A 21,453-nucleotide genomic window follows, 5' to 3' on the forward strand; every position below is an offset into this window, starting at 1 on the left:
CTGGAGAAACTACAAGTCACTTCTGGTGTGAGATAATGGGCCGCCTGCACGGACATTGCCCAGGTGATGCCTGGATTTTTTTGATGTTTTATCATTCTTGTGGGAGGCTTCTCTCATGTCCCTGCATGAGGAGCTGGAGCTGATAGAGGGAGCTCATCCGCGCTCTCCCCGGATTCAAACCTGTGACCTGTCAGTCTTCAGTCCTGCCGGCACAGGGTTTAACCCACTGCGCCACCAGGGGCTTATAATGTATGTGTATAATACAACCAATTACAAATTCCATGGGGAATCTAGAACAAAACCTCAGCAGATACCAAGGTTCCAACTGTACAGAAAACTATAGATACTTTATTTTTAAAGAGTCTGAAGGTTCCAGACATTTGTTATAATTTTACATGTTTCCTGTAAACATGCAGTCCCATATAAAGGAGATAACACACTCAAGTGTTAAAACAAAACAAAATGAACATTGGCTTTTCCATACACACATCACAACAGTAAATGTACAAATAGGGAGAACCATTTCTACAAGAAATATTGTCATTAAAAGTCTTGACATTCAGTATAATGGAATAAACTGAGAATGACGGAATAATTGCACTTCAACATTTGGCATGTGGAGAACAAGCATTTTCTTTCCACAGAATTACTAGAAGTTTATATGAACTATGTACGTTTGTTGAATGCCCATAAATTTTTCTGGCTTTGCTTGTTTACCAAGCCTCAGAACAAGGAGAGATTTATTCATACTCTCGGAAAATCCTAGTTAATACATTCAGGATCATGTAAAAGTAAGTAGCTCGCAAATATTCTTAGGTGCTTGACTGCAACGTGAATTTGAATTAATATAGCATTAAAAGCAGAACTGCGGGGAAGGCATTGGAGAATACTTCCTTATTGCAACAATACATTCTCAGTCACAGCAAAGCTTAGTAAAAATATGCTACATCTAGATTTATTCACAGCAGAAAGGCTCTTGAAAATAACTTGGATTAGACCTATGCTTTATCTGAAGATACTGTGCTAAAGTGACATGAAAAGATGCGGCTGGAATGAAATCTTTCACTGATTCAATTACTCTTCAGTATCCAGTTGTGTTTTATTGATCCACACAGGCAGTTATCATGCATTTGTCATTATGAACACATATTGTGGGTCTTTTGTTCCAACTAAGGGTAACTGATCAATTGACTGATTGATCAATCATTATTTATCAGGGTCTACTTTGTGGATACAAAGGAATGCCACAGGGTTTTCAGGAGCCTAACCCATTCAATTAGACCCAAAGACTCACAGTATAACATTTGAGGGGGGAGGGATTAGGAAGAAAAGGTGAAGGATACTTTGTTCTACTAGACCAGTTGCATATACCCAACCATATACTGAATGCATATATAGGATAATGTTTAGTCCCCCCCCCCCATAAATTTGTGTAACCTTTGGTTACATTTGACTTCTGATCAACTAGTCCGCCTAGTTTTCAACTTGTCCATCCTGCAGTTCCATCCATCTTCTACAATAAACATTCAGCAGTGAAAATTCAATCTCAAAAACAATGCAGCAAAAATGATGTAACCAGGACTTGAATTTGCCATTTAGTTTTTGTTATTGGCACAGATATTACCAATAAAATTAAAAATGTCATCTTTCCTAGGTTTAGTTTAGTTTGTTTCTAATTTGCTAAGATTTTCAGAAGGTGAATTTACTCTCCAAACCTGGGGACAAATGACAAGGTCAAGAAAAGAAGAATTGGTCCTATTTAATTCAGCCTTCCATCCTCATAGTAGCTTTGCAGATGGCTATGTTGTAGCCACACATTCCATAGCTAGCATATGCATACTTGTTTTGTCTGTCCTGAATTTTCCACTATTCTACGTCACTGGATAAAAAATAAAATTTGCACACCAAGTGTGATTTCATATACTTAAAGCATTCTTATATCCATCATATCTCCTTTTCCTAAGATGAATAAAAAATGATAAAACTCTGTAGAAGTGAAGGGAACTATTTCAATGGGCATTAACAAAGGGGCTGAGAAAGCAGCTTTCCATTAACAAAGGGGCTGAGAAAGCAGCTTCTTTTCATGAAGTTTTTTTTACACTTTCTTCGTGCACAGGTTCTCAAAAAGGCCAGAAAGAGGTGCATTTATACACTTATAAATCAGCTCCTGCTTTTAGAGTCAATTTCTGGCAAACATTTTTTGACTTACACACAAATGTATACAGTATGTTTGAATTTTTTAAATATAAAAAAATCAAGTTTTCCTCGATTTATTTTTGGACAGCTATCAAACTACAAAGTTTGGAGTTCAAGATCTCAAAAGTTTCTTTAATTGTATCCCATGCTATTTGATGGTTTTTCTATATTGAATTCAAAAGAGAAGCTTTATGAATACATTTTTTACCACACTGCACAACTATATAGACAGGGTATTAACAACTCTGTCAGACTATAAATCTAACCATCGAAGGGCTAGTATTTACCTGGCAAAGCTTTCACACCCCAAACCTAACAAGCTTTTACAGCCCTTCACTTTCAAACTATGCATGATAGATGGCAGATATTCTCATAATGCTTTGACTCTCTGTTTGTGTATAGTGGGACTCCAAAAATTGAGGCTTTCCTTCATTATTTGTTCTTTTGTTATTCTGAATCAAGAACCAACTTTTGGAAGTTTATCTACATTCCAATAATGTTTCAGAAAATATATTCTATCTCCTATCTGACTCTATGGGAACTTGCAAGGTTTCTCATTTTGCTCTGGCAGCAATGAAAATTCAGGAAAGATGTATTGCCGATATAACAGCTGATTGCTCTGGGGATGCTCATATCTAATTTTAGCTAATTTAATTATTGTATTGTTATTTATATTTAATATCTTTTAATTTTTTTGGTATTTTAACAGTATTGATTTTTTTACTATGCAAGATTGATGTGCCATTCATTTTATATTGTTGCACTTTTATATGGTATTTACTCTGTATGCAAATGCACTGTGGCCTAAGCATTAATAAAACTACTACTACCACAGATATCTGCCACAGGATGGAAATTATTAGGGAAGCTGATGTTGGCAAAAGAAAAATAATTATCCATAGATTTACTTTAGAAGAAACCTTGAAGCAGTCTCTAGAGGGTTCCAAATGTTTTTGTTTATTCATGCAAAGCTTATCTGACTTGGTTGCTTCATTTCACATGTGCTTATCTTTCATTCTTAAAGAAGGTTTGCTGAAACATGTTGAAATGCTCTTCCTTTTTGTACCATTAGAAGCCATCCCTATTCTCTCCATATTATTTCTATCTCTGGCGCTAGAGTTTCTGTTAAGTAAGTAATGGATATACATCTGCTTCATTATAAATGACCTCTTCATATAAATAGACTCTTCCCTCACTCCTTTTGGTTACTCTTTTATATATAGGTACTATCTAAATAATATGCTTTTTTGAGCTAAAGTAACAGGAAATACAAACAGCATTCTAAGTGTGGTTAGAGTGATTATACCACAGATTTGAATAAAGTCCTTACCAACCTGGAAACTTTATCTGTGGGTTGCTGTGAGTTTTCTGGGCTGTATGGCCATGTTTCAGAAGCATTCTCTCCTGACATTTCTCCCACATCTTTATTTGCGATTAGTAAGATCACTAAATAAACAATGCTGGATGTTTCTAGCTCTTTTCTGGGCAAAATTCAAGTCTTGAAGCTTATAGAACAGTTAGAACCCAAAACTATCTGCCCACTATCTGCATTCACCTGCCATTAAGAGATTCAGCTTCAACTGCAGGCATCCCTCTGTCATCCTCACCTTCCTGCAGCCATTAGCTCAGGAATGATAAGGACTTTCAGTCCAACATTCTGGAAAGAAATAGGTTGGAGAAGGCTTCTGATGGCCTTTTTGGTCTATGGAGCAAAATAAGATATGGATCTACTCTTTTAGTAGGTGACCTACATTTAGCTTGGTTGGTCACAGGTTTACACAGGCCTAGTCTAACTTATATCCAAAGAATCAGGATATCTTCTTTGAAGGTCCTTTATATTTTTACAATTTAGAACATATCTGTCATTTAGAAGGGAATAGAGAAAAGCAATTCAATTCTTCAAAATATATGTTTTGGCTGCAATTAAAGAAGTCTGAAGTCACTGCTAAAAACACAGTTTCCAAGTCCAGCTTACTAGTAGCAAGTACAGGGCAGAGTACTGCACATAAAGCGGTCTGTGCAAAATTTGATTCTATGTTAAAAAGAAAACATTACATAGACCCACTGCTTAATATACAAAAAACTATTCTGAGAAACAAAAAGTTTCCAAACACTATTAAAAGTGTCATTGGCACCAATTATTTTATTTTATTTTAACAATGTTGCTGTCCTTTATAGTTGCTTATTCTTCATTTGCTTTTTGGATCAAAAGTAATGCTATGAGAGAGGAATGAGAAATATTTCACACACATACAACCCTACTTTTTGAGATTATTCATCCATAGACATTTCTATTCAGAGCACACCTACACTGACCATTTAATGTAGTTTGAAGCTGACTTCACACTGTGGCAGCTACAAAATGTACACTGCTGAAGTGCGCTGCAGCACACATTAAAGGGTTTAAAGTATATCAAACAAACTTTTGGAGATAGTCTGAGTTAAACCCTTTAAACCGCTTCAGTGAGTCCTAAACCAAATTGCATGGTGAAATCAGCTCCACAAAATGCGAAGCATATTGTAGAAACCTGGATCATGCTTTAGCCTTGGAAGGAAGGGGCGGGAACACGGGCAGCAAAAACACACCAAGGGCATTTCTGGCCTCATTCACCCCAAGGGATCGGTAATTTATTACCTCTACTGTTAACTGTCACTCCTCTCCCCATGCTCTTATGCCTCCAGAGCACTGGTGCACATTTCACCCAGAAATAATAATTTAAAAAACCCTGTAGATTCTGGAACCGATTTGAGGCCATGTTCTATTATTAATATAATCACCATCCCGATCTCAAACCTTTTCTAGACATGTTAAATCAGCTGTCAGAATTCAAGATGGAACTGGAGACCTGTCTCTTCCAGCAGACCCATCCCGGCAATTTTAAGGTGGGAATTTTAACCTACATTTTATTCTGTTCATTTTGTTATATATATTAATAGTGTTGGGTTTTATCAATGTTCAAACCCTATTGTAGACCACCTTGAGCTGAAAGGAGAAGCAATTAATAAAGTGATGATAATGATGTCAAGCCAATAATCCACACAGTGATGATTCCTCCCAAACTAGTTCCAAACTGACCTAAGTTGTCAGTGTAGATGTGACCCCAATGCAATAGTTTACCCTACCTACTGCTGATATGGTACCATTAAAAAACTATCTTGTTAGATAAACTTTTTATCTGTATATAAGTCCAAATAGTCACAGTATAGTAGTGAATGATATCATCACAAGTGTACACTCCAGGGCTGTGGTTAGCACAGCGAGTTATACTGCCAGCTACAGAAAATTTTGCCAACTGGAAGGTTGGCAGTTCAAGCTGAGGGTCAGGGTGAGCTCCCACCATCAGCCCTAACATCTGCCTACCTAGCAGAATACAGCAATGTGAGTAGATAAACAGGTACCGCTTTGGCAGGGAGGTAAAGGTGCCCCTGAAGACATGCCGGCAATTCAATCAGGAAGGCTTCCAGGGACAACAGGCTCCTTGTTGTGGAACATCAGGACCTCTTCATGGTCAAGTACAGCACAGCCTCCAGATTCCAGAGATGACTAAAAGAGGGAAGTCTTGCTGCCTCTTGTCTATGTACTGTCTGCTATTGTTGTTAATTTATAATGGCACTGAATGTTTGCCATATATGTATCCTGTAATCCGCTCTGAGTCCCCTTGGGGAGATAGAGCGACATATAAAGGAAATAATAATAATAATAGTATGGATTGTTGATGCTGCAATCCCAGGTGACAGCAGGATTGAAGAGAAACAACTGGAAAAACTGACACAATATGAGGATTTGACGATCGAACTGCAAAGACTCTGGCACAAGCCAGTCAAGGTGGTCCCAGTGGTAATCGACACACTGGGTGCAGTGCCTAAAGACCTTGGCCTGAACTTAAACACAATTGGTGCTGACAAAATTACCATCTGCCAGCTGCAGAAGGCCACCTTACTGGGATCTGAACGCATTATTCGCCGATACATCACACAGTCCCAGACACTTGGGAAGTGTCCGATGTGTGATCCAATACAACAGCCCCAGTGTGATCTTGTCTGCTGTGGACTCATCTTGTTGTGTTTCAAATAATAATGTCAATTCAGAAGTGTGGCATAGACACCAAAACTGGGAAGACCTGGCCCTTGAGCATTTTAACTGGATGTCAGCTGTTACCAACAGTGCTGTAGAATTCAAAGAGACACGAATGGAAGACAAAAGAGAGAAACATGTCAAGAGGAAGGCATGCTATCCAATCCCGTAGGGACTGCCTTCCATCTGGAAATGGATTCCCTCATTGCAAAAGAACGTGCAGATCAAGTATAGGTCTCTACAGTCACCTATGGACCCACTGCCAAGACCCTACACTTGGAAGGCAATCATACTCAGCCCGAGGGATCGCCTATGATGATGACTATGTAATGACATCACTGAGGATATGCCAAATTTATTCAGTATACAAGCAGGAAAAATAGTATTTTGAAACATCTTCTGAAAAACTCCAGTACGCGAAGTGAGTTATTCCTTTCTTCATGCTGCTCAAAATGTGTATGCAATGTATTCCATGGCCCAAAGGTGCCTTTGTGGGATTTTGCCTTTCTCAGAATAGTACCTTTACACCAAAAAGTGTGTTTATAATTACCTATGAAGAAACCAGAAAAGTGCGGCACAGAAATAGACTATCAGTGGGAGAAAATTACCCATGACATCCACATTATATACTATATATACTAAAGTAAAGGAACTGCACAGCTTACAGCTTACTTTTTTCCACACACACTTCAACTTAAAACAGGGGTGTTTTAAGGAGAATATGAGTACTTTGAGGCACATTTTTAATGCTTCGGTTAACTAGAAAATTACAGAACCTGAAGAGCTCTGATAAAATGTATCAAGGGGATTAAGAACAACACATCTCGCCCTGTGTGTCACACTCACCTCCCCATCCCACCGTCATTTCCCAATGGGATGCTATTAGAATATGAATTAACATCTCTCAAGCCTTTTAAAATATGAGGACATCTGAATTTTTAATTTTGTTAACTAATCATTAGAGCGCTGGAAATTGCTGCACTTCCAACAGTGAGATAGGTGGCTGCCTCCATAAAACACATTTTTAATTTTGTACAGGCTGGCCTGTTTCCCAGCACTACATTGATTTGTGGGACCACTAACTTATAGCACCTAAAGCATAATTAAATATTAAGTCCCACTTTGATGTATGCAAAGCCTGGCTAAGAGGATTACTTAGACACACCAAGGGTGGTTTTCACACACGTTCTAGTAATTGAACATTGCAATATCATTGAAATTATCTTTACACAATAAGAAACCACATCCATCATTTGAATTATCTGGAGTCCCTCCAGGCACGGGGAAAGAAATGGGCAACAGAGAATCTACTTTTGAGAAGGAATTGGAATAAAAAAAAAGGGGGGGGGGCAATAATTATTTTAAATTTCTTAATAGAAATTCTGAATTTGTAATGAGAAATGACATTTCCATCGTGTACAAGTTGCTGAAAATTGGTGAGGGAAACATAATTCAACTATTATGAAAGAGATGTTTTCCCATCATTAATAATTTCCATTCAGATTTAAAAGGTTTCAGGATATGGTAAAATATTTTAATTACACTCATTTGTTACATCAGGGCTTACAGATATGAGCATATTTGCCCTTGCACTGTCTATCTCTTAAAATAATTGTACGGGTTAAATGTTCTCTCTTGTCTTAAATTGAGCAGATAAGACAGCACAGCTTTTATTTCTGAAGTAATGTTCTCTTTTTCAAAATATCCAATTCATTGGGACTGTAAGTAATAGCAACTGGTTGAAAATCCCAGAGGAGCCGTTTGTGTCATTGTGATTGACAAACCCTGTAAAACAATGCTTATGGGTTTTTCTGTTTAAGGCCATTATATGAGCACCAGAAAATGCCACCTCATAATCTATCTATCAGGATCAAAAGAGAAAATAGTGATAGGATGGATTTCTACTGGAAAGCAACAGTTTAGAAAGCAATATGCTATAAAACCCCTTTTCTTTTCAATTATTTTCACCTTCTAGTTGTTCCCTCTCTCTTTTAAAATTGTGATTTCGGTTTATAATAACATAGGAAAAGATAAAATTCTATAGTTTGCTGTTTATTCGTTCAGTCACTTCTGACTCTTTGTGATCTCATGGACCAGTCCATGTCAGAGCTCTTTCAAAGTTTTGAATTTTTTGCATTTTATAAAAGTTTTTCTACCTTTACTGCACTTTTAACTGAGGATCAACCAAATGTCCCAGTTGCAAATGTATGTGACTTTCTATGCAACATAAGCCAAGCATTGCAATTGCTACTTTTACTTAATGAAAATATAATTTATAACACAACAAGCCAGGAATTCAAAAATTTTAAAAATGACATGCACCAATCATTTCAAGAAGAAAAACAGTCATGTCTTCAAAATTTTGAGAAAATCCACTAAATAACTGAAAAAGTACTGATTTTCAAGGACAGGTGATTTCTATTTAATTTGAAGTGAATGATGTGACAAATATCATACAAGATGGCCTACCTGAGTCTGAGGCCAACACGCTTTGAGAACAGCTTGAGTCCTAAAGAGCACGAGGAGCTTGCTGTCTTCATCACTGAGGTGAAAAGCTTGTTCCAAAATCTGCAGCACTTTAATGCGGGGTTTCACCGGCAAAGAATCATTGTCGCAGAAAGGTCGAAGCCAATTGAGAAGATCATCCGAAGACACAAGGTTCTCACTGCAGTCAAATAAAGACACTCATCAGAAATGAATTTTAAAATAATTCCAACTACCCCATCCTAGTATTTCACCTTCAATTTAAAAAAGTTAACTGTTTTAAACTAAAGATCCCAGCTGAAGTTAAAGGTCATGTGGTCAGCATGAGTGAATGGAGTGCCGTTACTTCCCACCAGAGCGGTACCTATGAATCTACTCACATTTGCATGTTTTCAAATTGTTAGGTTGGCATAAGCTGGGGCTAACAGAGGGAGCTCATGCCACTCCCCAGATTCGAACCACTGACCTTTTGGTCAGCAAGTTCAGCAGCTCAGCAGTTTAAACTGCTGCGCCACCAGGGGCTCCTGATTTAGATATCAATTTTTTTTAAAAAAAGCGGAGTATCATTTCTATGCTGTATGATTACTATGTTTCAAAGTTCATCCTATAAATAAGGCTGGATAGCAGAAAATATAATTAACAAACTGAACAGAGAAAAGGATCACCTCCCAGGGTTTAAAAATGCCAATCCATATAAAGAACATATGAAGAGCCACAGTGGATTAGAGCAAAGACTTTTCTATTCCAGTATTTTATTTACATATTAGTCTTGTTTAAGGGAAGCCTGAATACATTCTCCTTTTCAAATTCCCCATGAAACTATATACAAAGGCATATTATCACAGAAACCGAAGATAATATTTATCTACCATGCCTAGGAGCCCCTAATGATGCCAACCCCGTGACTGGCGGGGACCTGAGACAGGGCCTTCTTGGTGGTGGCCCCCGTCTGTGGAATGCACTCCCCAGTGAAATCAGGGCAACTCCTTCTCTCCTCTCCTTCAGAAGAAACTCAAGTCTTGGCTTTGGGACCAAGCATTCGGGCAGCTGACTGAGCAACAACTGTAATGACTCATGAGAATTGTCAATTAAGAGGCCTTGGACTGGAATTCTGGACTATGATTTGGATTTGCGGACTCAGACTTGGTTGTGTTAATATTTTAAGGGCCAATATTTTTAATGTATTTTAATTGTTTTTTAATGTATTTTTATTGCTGTTGACTTGTTTATGTGAATTGTTGTGTTCTAACTGTTTCTTTGTCAGCATCTAATCACTGCCAGTTGTAAGCTGTCCTGAGTCCTCCTTCAGGGGTTGAGATAAATAAATAAATCCTCCTTGGGTTTATTCTATGCTCTTTTAAGGGCAACCACAACTACAAGTGTTGGAATAAAACTCAACAGTTGATTTAAAAGCTTTTCCATATCTATTTTCTCTACTCAATACATAATTTTACATATCTATATCCTATCTTTCCTTTGCAACTCCCAAAAGTTCTTGGGCAGTTGTCACCAGCACTGAAGCCAAAACTGTGTATCTGAAGCTGCAATTATTTTGCCACAATATGCATCACTTTACAATCATCTGCATTATCATTTTACAACTAGATTTCCTAGTTTGAAGAGATCATTCATCTGTAGCCCATTTTTTGTTTCTAGTGCCCTAAATAATTTTGGGATTTCCAGATTTCTAAAGTCGGCATCATTTCTAAATTCCATATATTCTTCTGGATTCTTCTCCCACATTTTATCACTTACCAACACCTGCTTGAATAAATGGCAAAGCGTACCTTTGTGCAAGTCACATGAAAACAATATGCTTCACAGCACCATGCTTTTGAGCCTAGTTACTGAACTGTTCATGAGCAATACCTATGGGCTCTTCTACAAAGAAACATCAACCTGTTTACAGCTTAGTTCTCTAAAAACAAAAAAGGCACTTGTATATATTTTTTTTCACTAGTCACTCGCTCCCAATCAACACTCCAGAGATCAAACACACACATATTTGATCCAAATGCTCTGATCAGATGCTAATGTCTCATTTCAAATTCATCTTAAAAGGTTTTTTATATATGTTAGCACTTACAAGATCAATAGACAGAGGAGAAAAAGAAGAAAAACAACCAAGGAATTTTAGAGAAAGAAGATCAATGACAGAATGTTTCATTTCCTAGAAACCAAGTGATGCCTAAGGAGCAAAATATCTAGGAAAAAAACATTTTCTTTTTCAACATTTTCAGCATTTCTCTTGTTTTATCACTACTAAAGCTTGCTCAAAAGCTTTTTTGTTTCTGTGTTCTCTTCAGATGGTCTTGTACAAATTCCTCTGTGGAAGCAAATAATTACAATTTTTTGTATGATACTTTATTTTCTTCCTTTCTAATTTCCATGAGATTTGCTCTGCGGACAGTTGAAAGTTGGATTCAGACATCACACAGTGATGTTCTCCCATGCTCTTTCCACATATGACCCATGACACCTTTGAAAATCCACGCCATTTCCACTGGCTTACTTTGTCTTTTCCACCCACATTCATCCTTCTCCCAAGTAATACAGTAGAGTCTTGCTTATCCAACATAAACGGGCCAGCAGAACATTGGATAAGCGAAAATGTTGGATAACAAGGAGGGATTAAGGAAAAACCTATTAAACATCAAATTACGTTATTTTACAAATTAAGCACCAAAACATCATGTTTTACAACAAATCAACAAAAAAAATCAGTTCAATACATGGTAATGTTATGTAGTAATTACTGTATTTACGAATTTAGCACCAAAACATCTCAATATATTGAAATAGTTGTGGATCCAGGTGGGAGGCAGAGTGCGTTGGATAATAAGGAATGTTAGATGAGTGAAGGTTGGAAAAGTGAGTACTGTAGTCTCTTTCTTTCCATTTTAGCTTTTTGAGAAAGTGAGCTGCATATTGCTTAACTTTCCCCATCTTCTCCAGAGAGAATCACTTTTTTTTGTTTACCAGGCCAACACACATTAATCTTGCTTGTTCTATCACAAACTTTGCTCAATAAATATAAATGTATTGTTGGCTATTGGGAAGAAATACAAAGAACCCAACAAGACCTCTGAAGGAAGGAAGAAAAATGATGTTGCTAACTTCAATGCACAAGAGGAAGTAAAGTGAGTAGGATTTTTTTTTAGTTGATTGGAAACAAATAACCATAGTTGACCTAGGAAGTGGCAAATGACAACACTTATTTTCATAAAACAGTGTTCCGGCTGCAGTATGAACACCAAACTGCTTTAATCTATCATAAAGTCCTTTGTCTGATGGAATATATATTAGAACAATCTCAATATGATTGCAGCTTGCAGTACTAAGTTTACTGAAAGACTTTCATCAATTTTATGTGTGCATATGCACACACACACACACACATTCCTTTGCCCTTTTTACTAGCTCCAAATAACTCTATACAAATGTGTAAATAATGTTCAGATATTCATTGGCAATATTTCAAAATGACACCAGGATTTTCCAAAGAAAAGAATCTCCAGGTAGAATGTGATTTATATTATAACTAATGTTGCCATATTCATCCTAACAAGACAGATGGGAAAGTAATATCGTCAGAAAACACCAATTCAACCTATCTGGAGGTGCTGAAATAATATAAGCTGACAGTTTAAGTTATCATTTTTGTGAAAACCTCAAAATTTATTTAGTCTCTGCTATTCTCTTTCTATTCCATCTCTCAGAGAACCCGTGCTAAATTAGAAATGCAGCTTCAGAGTGAGCGGTATTCAAAATGTAAATTATAGGCTGATAAATTAAAAAGTTACTGTGGAGACCCTGGCTTCAAAAAGTTAGGCAAGTTCATTTTTCAACTGACAACTATTTCCTGAAGGAGACAATTTATATTTAGTTTCTACAATAACCAAAGTATGCTGAAGCAAATAACATTTAGTTCATGGTCATAATAATATTTCAAGGTAGATTTTATACAGCACCATTCTGAATGAAGTTTTTTCTACAGAAACTGAGACTTTTTAGTACAAAAGCCACAACTGTGTGGCATACAATTGCAGGGGTGCTATTTATGAGTTTTGTCCCGCACTCAGTCCATAAATTTAAAACATTTTTGGGATGACAAATAAGGAAAAAATGTGTTCTAATGCCACATCTCTTCCCCTCAAATCAGAAATTCATCCCAAAAATGTTCTGCAAGTATTTTGGGAACATGACTTCCTGTTGCTGAAAATGTCCCATTCTCTAAATGGGATGGATAGAAGCCCAAAAATGGCCCTCCAATCTTCAGTGCATGACCAACCCTGTGCTATTAGAATCCATCTATCTGCTGTGATGCCATTCTTAGGGCTTGTTTTTTTCCTCTGAATGTGCGCACTGAGGGAACTCAATGGGTGGCAAGTGCTAATCTTGATATGTGTTTCTGTGTTTCAATACCGGGTGAAAAGCAATAGCTTAAATTGTTCAGGGTGCATGTGTATATTTTTAATATTTATCTATCCATTCAGGAAATACTCTGTGTTAAATTGAATCAATATACATACTATATAAAGATGGATTATACAGTTATCACAGAATCGTAGAGTTGGAAAAGACCTCATGAGCCATCCAGTCCAACCTCTTGCCAAGAAGCAGGAAAATCACATTCAAAGCACTTAGTTTTGCAAAAGATCATCAATACTAAACTGCTTTCTCCATTACTATATGTTCAGTACATAAGTCTTGCAGTAAGGTTAGCATCAGTTATCATGGTTACGAGTGACTCAAAAAGCTCTCACCCATTCTCAGCACTTGTATGGACAGCACAGACAATGCTTTCTAATATCTGGAAAGGGTCCTTCTTGAAGGTATGCTGACTACCGTCATCACTGTCAAAGGAACAAAATAGAAACAAGTTTGTAGAAATACCACTTTACAACAAATATTTAAAATCCAGTAGAGCATATAATTCTATGCTATTGAGTAAATTGTTGCCAAATACACTATTTTATGCTGAAAAGTACGTGTTCTCTTTTTAGTAAGTAAATCCGAAATAAAAATGCTATATCTCTTCCCTTGCTGAAATATTTCTATTTGTAACTTGGATCTCACCTTTATTGAGATTAAAGAGACAATATCCAGGTCCACCAAGCACAGAAGCATTGAATCAATCCTTGAAATGGCATAGAGTTGAATATTCATTAAATCTCTTCTCTTTCAAACACTCTGCCTGAGGGCAAACTCATGACAACTCAACATCATCTCTTTCCCTTCAACTTTGTTTTGCCTTGTTCTAGAGCAGGAGCATCTAAACTTTTTAAGCCGGTCCCTCAGCGTGTTGTGGGGGAGGATGTGTGTGTGTCAGACTATAGCTTAAAAAATGCATAAACAAATTCCTATGCACACTGCATATGTATAGTGCCAAAAATGGGATAAAACAATACAATATATAAAACAATGAACAATTTTAACCAACATAAAAGTACCACTCTTTCAATGGGAAGTGTGGGTCTGCTTTTGGCTGATGAGAGAGTCAAGTTAGATAGGATTGTTGTTGTGTGCCTTCAAGTTGTTTCAGACAGTGGTATATGCAGCCTCAGAGTCTGGTGGAGTCTCATTCTCTGGTGGTTTTTCATCTGCTGGGAGACCCTTGATTGTGGTGGTGGGGGGGGGGCTTATAGCTGCCTCTGGCTCTCCCCTTTTCTTCCCAAGGGAGAAGTTACAGCCTTTTTGAAAACATGGAGAGGTGACATGGGACGAAGGTGGGCCAAAGAAGGAAGGGAGGGAGGGAAGCCAGGGCCTGCCTTTCCCAACCATGCAGCAGAAGTACCACCATCAGAAAGTGCCTGGGGCAAGCAGTTGACTTGGAGAACCTTCCTTTGCAAAGAAATAAAGAAAAAGTTGCAAGTGGAGAGAGAGGGAGGGAGAGAGAGAGAGAGAACGAGAACAAACAGGCCACTGGGGCAGGATGCCCGAGACAGGAACCACCCAAGGAGAAGGTGACGCTTAATCGGAATGAAGGGACACTAGAGACAGCCATCTCTCTTTCTCTCCTCCTGAGAAGTCCACCTTTTCTGGCGCCCTGATCCCCAAGAAGGAAGGAAAGAAGGAAAGAAGGAAAAAAGGAAGGAAGGAAGGAAAAAAAGTCAAGAAAGGGAGGAAGAAAATCAAGGAAGCAAGGGAGGAAGGAAAGAAGCAAGGAAGGGAGGCCTGAAGAGAGAGGAAATTTGAAAGGGGGCCACAATAGGTCCCCAGGCCAGATCCTGGACATGTCTGGTCTAGTGGAAGTGGCAGAAATTGAGAAAATGACATCATTCCAGCATAGTATATCTCCATTGAAATATTGGAATATCAATCTCATTACACTATGTAACATGATTTTTGTTCCTGGGCCATAAATGTTATTTCCTAATTTCCTAGTTTTATTGATCCCACACTTTTATTATGTTGTTAGAAGTTGAGGTATATGTACTTTGTTTGAAAAAAATGAAAAACCTTAATGGAACAAACATGTTGTGAAGGCAATCAGCATGCCGATTTTTCCTTCTTCTTTTCCATCAGCCATTTATAAATTTTTGGAGAAAGGCCAAAAAACAAAACAAAAAAAAAAAAACCACCCCAAATTTAAAAATGTCAAGTTGTTAGTCTATCCATGCCCCAGAAATTTATGTTGAAAGTCTACTTTGACATATAGTCTTAGGCATGTATGCTTAGCAGCAGTGAGTTTAAAATGACTCATTTCGGATATTACTTCAGGAAATAAAGCCCAACTGCTCACTGGCGGGAAGGATAGTAGAGGCAAAGATGTACTTTGACCACATCATGAGAAGAAAGGAAAGCTTAGAGAAGACAATGATGCTGGGGAAAATGGAAGGAAAAATTGAAGAGAGGCCAACCAAGGGCAAGATGGATGGATGGTATCCTTGAAGTGACTGGCTTGACTCTGAAGGTGCTGGGGAAGGTGACGGCCAACAGGGAGCTCTGGCGTGGTATGGTCCATGAGGTCATAAAGAGTCGGAAGCGACTGAACGAATGAACGACAACAACATTTCGGATATTGCAGCCCTTATTACATTGGATATTGTATTCTGAAAAGTTTGAAAATGGATTATTTAACTTACCTCAAAGCACCTACCACTTTGCTTACAGCTGTTTGTACTATATCTCTAGGTGAGAATCCCAGATCACCTACAGCCACATCCAATAACTTCTGTATCATATCTAGGGGCTGACCATCTACACACATAGTTACAGCTTGTTCATTGATTTTCGTTTTCTCTGATCGAGATAAATCATACTGGTATCCATACTGCTGTAGTAGATTCTAAAAGGAGAGGTAGTTTAAATATATAATAGTATAAAGCACTTTAACCTGGAAGGATTCAACATTTATCAAAAACTCAGGTTTCAGTGTAACCAAGACGTGTGAAGGAACCTTCTCCCAAACACTGAAAGCAAAAAGCTTTGAACTGAGCATTAACAAATCACAAAAGAAGCTATTATTCCCAATTCTGCATAAATGAATTTTATGAACGAATAATATGTTGCTTTAAAACTATTCATGTTGCCATATGTCTGTTTATGTGTTTGTATATCTGCCATACATTGGCTTTTTAATAAGTAATTCTGAAGCTGGTTATATGATTATTTTACACTATTTTTTGAGTGTAAGCTAATCATTTGAAAGGTAAGAACAAAATTCCCCAGATATCAAATACTGTATATAATACTAGATGGGTTCCATTCATTATTGTACTGGTGGGAACATCCTACAGTGGAATTCTGCTTAGACCAGTGGTTCCCAACCTGTGGTTCCCTTGTGTTTTGGCCTACAACTCCCAGATATCCCAGAGAGTTTACCAGCTGGGAGTTGAAGCCTAAAACAACTGGGAATCTACAGGTTGAGAACCACTGGCTTAGACCATTCCTCTTAGCAGAGAGAGGTGATGTGCTGCTAATTCCTTCCCTCCCTCCATAGTCATCAGTATACATTTCCTTAGTAAACCACTGGAATAAATTTTGCAGGAAGGAGAAATCCATGAAGATTTCATTGTTCTATTGGTGAACAGCTTTCAAGGGAGCTCATCTGGCAGAATCCTAGCATAGCCATCTTGAGTATGTCTACAGTCTTTAAAGATAAATGAAATAGATAAATGAAATATCTTTCCACCTATATTATTTGAACTCCTGGATTATATTTTTGATGATGGTTATAAACATCAGCCAATAAACACAAAGTGAGTTAAAAAGAACGTTATTTTTTATAAAGGGGGGGGGGGTAAGGAAAAAAGAGTTGTAAAACAGCAACAACAATATTTATTTCTTACTCATTTCCCCCATGGATTGTAGTGGGGAATGACATATTGAAATACAGCAATAATCGCACAGATGCACAATGGAAGATTTATCAAGCATAGCACTGATTTGTATAGTGTAAATATTTACCTGATCACTGCCTTTCAGGTAAGAAATAAAACTATGGTTAAGTGTTTCCAGATGTGCAAGAGACTGCTGCAGATGATTCATAGCATCTTCATAAGATATTTGCCCATCAACCACGCCTTCCATGTTGTCCCCCTCAGTTGTTCTTTTTCCAGATTTCTCAGCAACATGTTTCACTGACTTAATAGCCTTCTTTGTCATCCCTACTCGGGAATCAACTGACAGCTGAGAAAAGATAATGTTCATTTCATCATAAATTGTCATTGGCATATGCAATATAAAGGGTGCCTGGGTGCACATTAATCAAGGAGTAGCTGAGCAATGTATACTGATTAAGATATTGTTTTGGCTTGTAAAGAACAAGAATGTGTTAATACAACAGAAAATGAGCAAGAAAGAGTGTTGTCACGTAAAAAGAACCTTCCCTTTCAAGTTGTACTCTCACACCAGCTCATTTTTTCATGCTTGTGTTAACTGATTCCATTATCTAACTTTAAAAGTTCCTACACAAACATACACAAACACACCCCTAAAGTATAATAGCCTGTAGCAATCTAGAAGCACAAGTTTATATTCTTCACATTGTTCAACAAATTCCTTTGAAGTTATCAGCTGGAGGTTTTCCACTTTTATAGGGAAGTATTTTGATTCATCTTGTATTTATGGTTCAAAAAGGGTACAAAACAAATATAGAGGCAATAGGAGGCCTGGACATTTCTATTTTGCTTCTCATGAGTCTCTCACAAAAACACACAATAGTTTTCAACCAACTATACAATGTGATTATCCTTAGGATGCTATGTTTGTATGCTGAAGACTCACCCACCTCTCAAATTACCATTTTTTTCAGAGGGGAAAAAATAAAAAACATCTTGCTATGACAAGCCCATGTGTTTGATATTGTGGTCAAAGAAATGAAACATTAAGAGGCAATGGACAGAAATCTGATGTTGTAGCTCAGCCTCAGCCAGGTGCTGATGATGGGTCACTGATTATTCAGAAGGGATTGTGGGATTTCCTTGGGTCAAAGGGATGCAGATTCAGGCCAGAGAAATAAAACTGGCTCAGGCCAAGGAAATGAAACTGGTTCCGTGGTCAATCACAGGAACTAGATATATGACTAACCCCTCCCTCCCATCCTTCATTTGCAAATCAGTGATTCCCAAAATAAATAAATGAAATCCAAAATACAACAGGCCCCGAACATCTTGGATGAAAAAGACCCAACTTGTATTACAAAGTATTTCTTTAAGTTCTACTGGATTTTGTAATCTTAACTATCTGCAGCAGGAATGTGTACACTATTGTGAGTTTACCTGTTAACAACTAAATGTATCTTTATGGTTCTGCGTATAACAACTGGTTCAAAAGAATACATATCTAGTATTAATCCCACAAAATACACAATTATTCCTCCAAACTATACAACTCCAGCTGACATGTTTTATTGAATCTACACTGTCATATAATCCAGTTCAAAGCAGATAATCTGGATTTTATATGGCAGTGTAGAAGGGCCTAAAAGATCAAATAATGTTACAAATGTTCTTGTAGTAAGTTTCATATAAATCAATGAGGTAATCCTCAGAGTAGACTTGTACAGCAGGGATTGGAAAAAATGTAGCTTTCATGTACATGGGGATGAAGGCTGTTTTTATCCAGTACGTTTTCCCCAAGCCCAGCTCCTACTACCCATTGAGGGAGAGGATAAATTTTAATATTATTATTTTTTTGTCCTGGAATGGCTCATAATGTTCCTACAGGCCTCTGGGGAGTTGTGCTTCTCTTGAGCTTTTCAAGATCTGTTGCAGCTTTCTCCTCAGCCTCTACAATACTTTCTTCAAGACAGGAAGCACTTTCCTCCAGTTTCCATAAGGTAGGAATGGCCTGGAATAGGGAGTCTGGATATTTATTAGTATGAAGCAGGGTGGGGAGGAGGAGGAGGTTGTAAATGCTTTAAAAATAAGATGGGGATGAAAATACTTGAAAATATGACAGAATAGCCAGTAACATTGCATTTGGACAATAAAAGCCTCAATAGAAGAAGGTGTTGATAATGAATGTATCAAGGGAATGTAGTCCTAAAGGGTCCCAGATGTCAAATGTGTTCCTTAAAACAGCAGAATGTGTCTATGAGCAGAATTTTGCTCAAGGAGGCTCTTGACCACATCCTCCTACCTTTAAAGAAGTTGTAGATTGCTTTTTTTCAAAAATGTTATGCAAAATAACTTGATTTGCATATCTATTACTTTGCTAGTACAATGATTTCCACCTTGATCCCTTTTTATGCATTAAAATTGTGAAGCTTCTGATAAAGTGATGCAGATGGCAGCATTATAGCTGTAGTTTTCTTGTTTAGTTGGATTAAATAAAAACTTTTGGCATCCTTTGAGGTCAAAATCGTCTTGCAAGCAGCGATTATACCATTAAAGGAAGAATACTACGGCAAGACAATGCTAGTTTAATTGTACATTCCTTTCAGAAGAATGATAAACTGTGCCACTGTGATATAGTATTAACATCCTCCACCTTTTTGTAAATACGTGAAAAGCAATCTTCCTTCTTTCAAAGTGGTTTTTGGAGCACAAAGGTATCTGTTCTTTTCTCACTATCTGAAATGGGTTTGAAAGGTCAAATACACTGCATTATTTTGCATAAGAAGGACAACTAACTGGAATGAAATTTCACTGTCATGCTTTATAACAAAAGAAGCTACCTATGAAAAATAAATAATGAAGAAAAAAATCACACCATTCTGTAATTATGGTGTGATTTTTGTCTTTTTTTATTTAAGCTTTCTCCATGTTGTAACATCCAAATGTTACAACATTAACTACCATTAACTCCAACTGGCACTATCAATCAGAATGACAATTGGAATAATGGGAGTTGCAATCCAAAACATCTAGAGGGCAGCTCTAGAAGGTTGCTGTACCTGAAAACAGTAGTGCCATAAAATGTCCAGTTCTGCTAATAGGTAAGTTTAGCAGATGAATTTCTTAAAAATCATACACATTTATCTTGTTGGGTTTGTTATTTAATACATTATTTTACTAAAAGAGGTAGATGGTGACAGCATGAGGAACTAAAAAACAAACAAACAAAAAACCCGAAAATCTGCAAGACCAAGAACAAGCCACGAGAGTAAAGACAAAGATCCGCCCTGAGGAAAAAGGGAACCACTGACCGCATAGGGAAGCTGATGAAGAAACACAACCTACAACTATCTATAGACCCACTAGGAAAATCCAACAAATGCTACATTCAGCAAAAAACAAGAGGGATCCTCTCACCTCTGCAGGAGTCTATTGTACACCATGCAGCTGTGGACAAGTCTATATAGGACCACCAAATGCAGCATTGCCCAAACACGAATCAAGGAACATGAAAGGCACTGCAGACTACTTCAACCAGAGAAGTCAGCCATAGCCGAGCACCTGAGGAACCAACCTGGACACAGCATATTATTTGAGAACACAGAAATGCTGGACCACTCTAAAAACCACCATGTCAAACTACACAGAGAAGCCATTGAAACCGTCAAGCATGTGCACAATTTCAGCAGAAAGGAGGAAACCATGAAAATGAACAAAATCTAGCTACCAGGATTTTAAAAACCTCCAAAATCAGGACAGTAAATAAAGAATAATATTCAAAAAACAGGGGAATTCCAGACAGGAAACAATGAGACCCAGCTAACACCTCCCAACAAAGGGTGCCTCCAGGCGGGAAGCAGTCAGGCTTTAAAGCTGCAAGGCCATTCAATGCTAATCAAGGTGGCCAGTTACAACATTCACACTTGCCTCAAACAGGCAAGTGTTCTTTCTCCCACCCTGGACATTCCACAGAAATATAAACCTCACTTGCCTAGTTTCCAACAAATCTCACAACCTCTGAAGATGCCTGCCATAGATGTGGGTGAAACGTCAGGTGAGAATGCTTCTGGAACATGGCCATTCAGCCCAGAAAACTGTCAGCAACCCAGCAAAAAAAAAAAAAAATAGCCTCAGCTGCAATGAATAGATAAGAAATCCCACACAATTATTCAGAAATTTTTGAAATAGCCACACTGGTAAACACTGACAACACTGAGTATTCTGAAAGGGAAGACTGTTATAATGATATATCTCTGCAAAAAAACAAAAGGAAGTCTGCTACATGGAAAGAGCCAAGGACCAGGCATATATGTTGTAACAATTTCAGGGCCCTGGTCCATTCTCTTTATGCAACCTTTATGCAACAATAAAGAGCTCAAGATAAGATAAAAATTAGCTGAATTCCCTGAGCTA

General features: G+C 37.6%; 1 protein-coding gene across 2 annotated transcripts in view; it reads right to left on the reverse strand.

Annotated features, from left to right (window-relative positions):
* NBAS (NBAS subunit of NRZ tethering complex) overlaps positions 1-21,453 on the reverse strand; it is a 209,757-nt gene that overhangs the window by 36,128 nt on the left and 152,176 nt on the right. For both annotated transcript variants that reach the window (XM_067468668.1, XM_067468667.1), the window contains 4 exons: positions 17,168-17,389; positions 15,844-16,046; positions 13,522-13,611; positions 8,741-8,936 (listed from right to left, as the gene is read on the reverse strand). In XM_067468668.1, coding sequence (XP_067324769.1) covers positions 8,741-8,936; positions 13,522-13,611; positions 15,844-16,046; positions 17,168-17,389 — 711 coding nt within the window. The remainder of the gene's footprint in view (positions 1-8,740; positions 8,937-13,521; positions 13,612-15,843; positions 16,047-17,167; positions 17,390-21,453) is intronic.

This window comes from Anolis sagrei, chromosome 1 (assembly GCF_037176765.1).
Source record: "Anolis sagrei isolate rAnoSag1 chromosome 1, rAnoSag1.mat, whole genome shotgun sequence".
NCBI lineage: Eukaryota > Metazoa > Chordata > Lepidosauria > Squamata > Dactyloidae > Anolis > Anolis sagrei.